The sequence below is a fragment of the Etheostoma spectabile genome, unplaced genomic scaffold (genome assembly GCF_008692095.1).
Source record: "Etheostoma spectabile isolate EspeVRDwgs_2016 unplaced genomic scaffold, UIUC_Espe_1.0 scaffold272, whole genome shotgun sequence".
NCBI lineage: Eukaryota > Metazoa > Chordata > Actinopteri > Perciformes > Percidae > Etheostoma > Etheostoma spectabile.
Genome location: NW_022605576.1, coordinates 1305604 through 1306959, shown reverse-complemented (window position 1 = coordinate 1306959; position 1356 = coordinate 1305604). Strand labels below are relative to the sequence as shown.

Below are 1356 nucleotides of genomic sequence, written 5' to 3'. Positions count from 1 at the left end.
GTAAAGGGATTGCTTCAATCTCATTGCACAGGTATATGACAATAAAGGCTTTCTATTCTATCACTATTCACTGCTATTCACACGCATTCAATCTGGCATGCAGCAAAACCTTCTGTTCTCCTGCTCTATTCCCATCAAATTTCAAATATAAAGTAAACCCTTAGCCTCTCGGTTTCCCTTCTATGATGAAACTGGCAGTGCATGTTTCTCCATGAAACAACTTTCATTGCTATGCCACATGCCTGTGTCCATGTTTAAAGGTCCCATAGCATGCTTATTTTTAGGTTTATATTTGTGTTTTGGGTTTCTATTAGAACATGTGTCTATGCTTTAATGTAAAAAAATAGTTATTATTCTTCTCATACTGTCTGTGTGAATATACCTTAAGTCACCCTCTGTCTGAAAAGCTCTGTTGGAGCGCCTGTTTCTTTAAGCCCCGCCCCATCATGAAGAAGTCCAGTCTGCTCTAATTGGTCAGCATTTCTGTTTTGTTTTTTTTGCATCTGTGCACTCTGTGTCTGCAGCTGGGGAATGACTGTAACAGCACTGTAGGTACAATTTCAATTTCTATCATTTCTACGTACATATGGTTGTGTACGGTTGTGACATCACAATGTACAGAAGTCCTGACAGCTTGTTTATAGGCACTGTTTCTAAATGCGGGCAGTGTGCATTTCTCTGTGGACTGAGCGTTTTGATACATTCACAGTATTCATGTTTAACCCCAACCTGCTTTTTAATCATGAAAGACATGAAAGCCTCACTTTTTACAATATGGGATCTTTAACAATTCATTCTCATAATACAGCTGACATTATGTGTCCACTCAGAGATGCTCTGGGCAGAGAGTAAGAACTACCTGCGGCATAAATTACATCTATAGAATTAAATAGTGACATTAGTTAATACTGTGGTAAAAAAACTGAACAATGTGTACTCTGCATTTTTTGACTGTGTTCAATAAATTGGTTACCTGTCCAGGTACGACCCGGTCTGCATCGATACATGTGCCATGTACGCACAGGTCACTTCCTGCGTTCCTGCAGTCATCATAACGCACCGTACAGAGAGTCCCGGACCATTCCGGAGAACAGGTACACCTGCACAGAAACATCATCATGCATTAAATATAACCTGCACAATTGGTCTCTTTACATTTTATCATACTATTTAAGCAGTTTACACTTGTCCATATTCAAATATTTGTTCTCGTATTTTATTCCTTTTATTATTTCATGTATATTATATGTATGTATATTGTATCCCAGTATTTCATTTATATTTTGTGCTGTGTGACTGATTTTGCTGCATGTAACTCTATAATTTCCCATTTTATTGGGATTAATATCTATCTAT

The 1356-nt window shown here is 37.7% G+C and overlaps 1 protein-coding gene across 1 annotated transcript in view; it reads right to left on the bottom strand.

Moving 5' to 3' along the window:
- cubn (cubilin (intrinsic factor-cobalamin receptor)) overlaps positions 1-1356 on the bottom strand; it is an 86874-nt gene that overhangs the window by 77436 nt on the left and 8082 nt on the right. Inside the window, exon 7 of the mRNA XM_032510808.1 lies at positions 974-1100. Coding sequence (XP_032366699.1) covers positions 974-1100 — 127 coding nt within the window. The remainder of the gene's footprint in view (positions 1-973; positions 1101-1356) is intronic.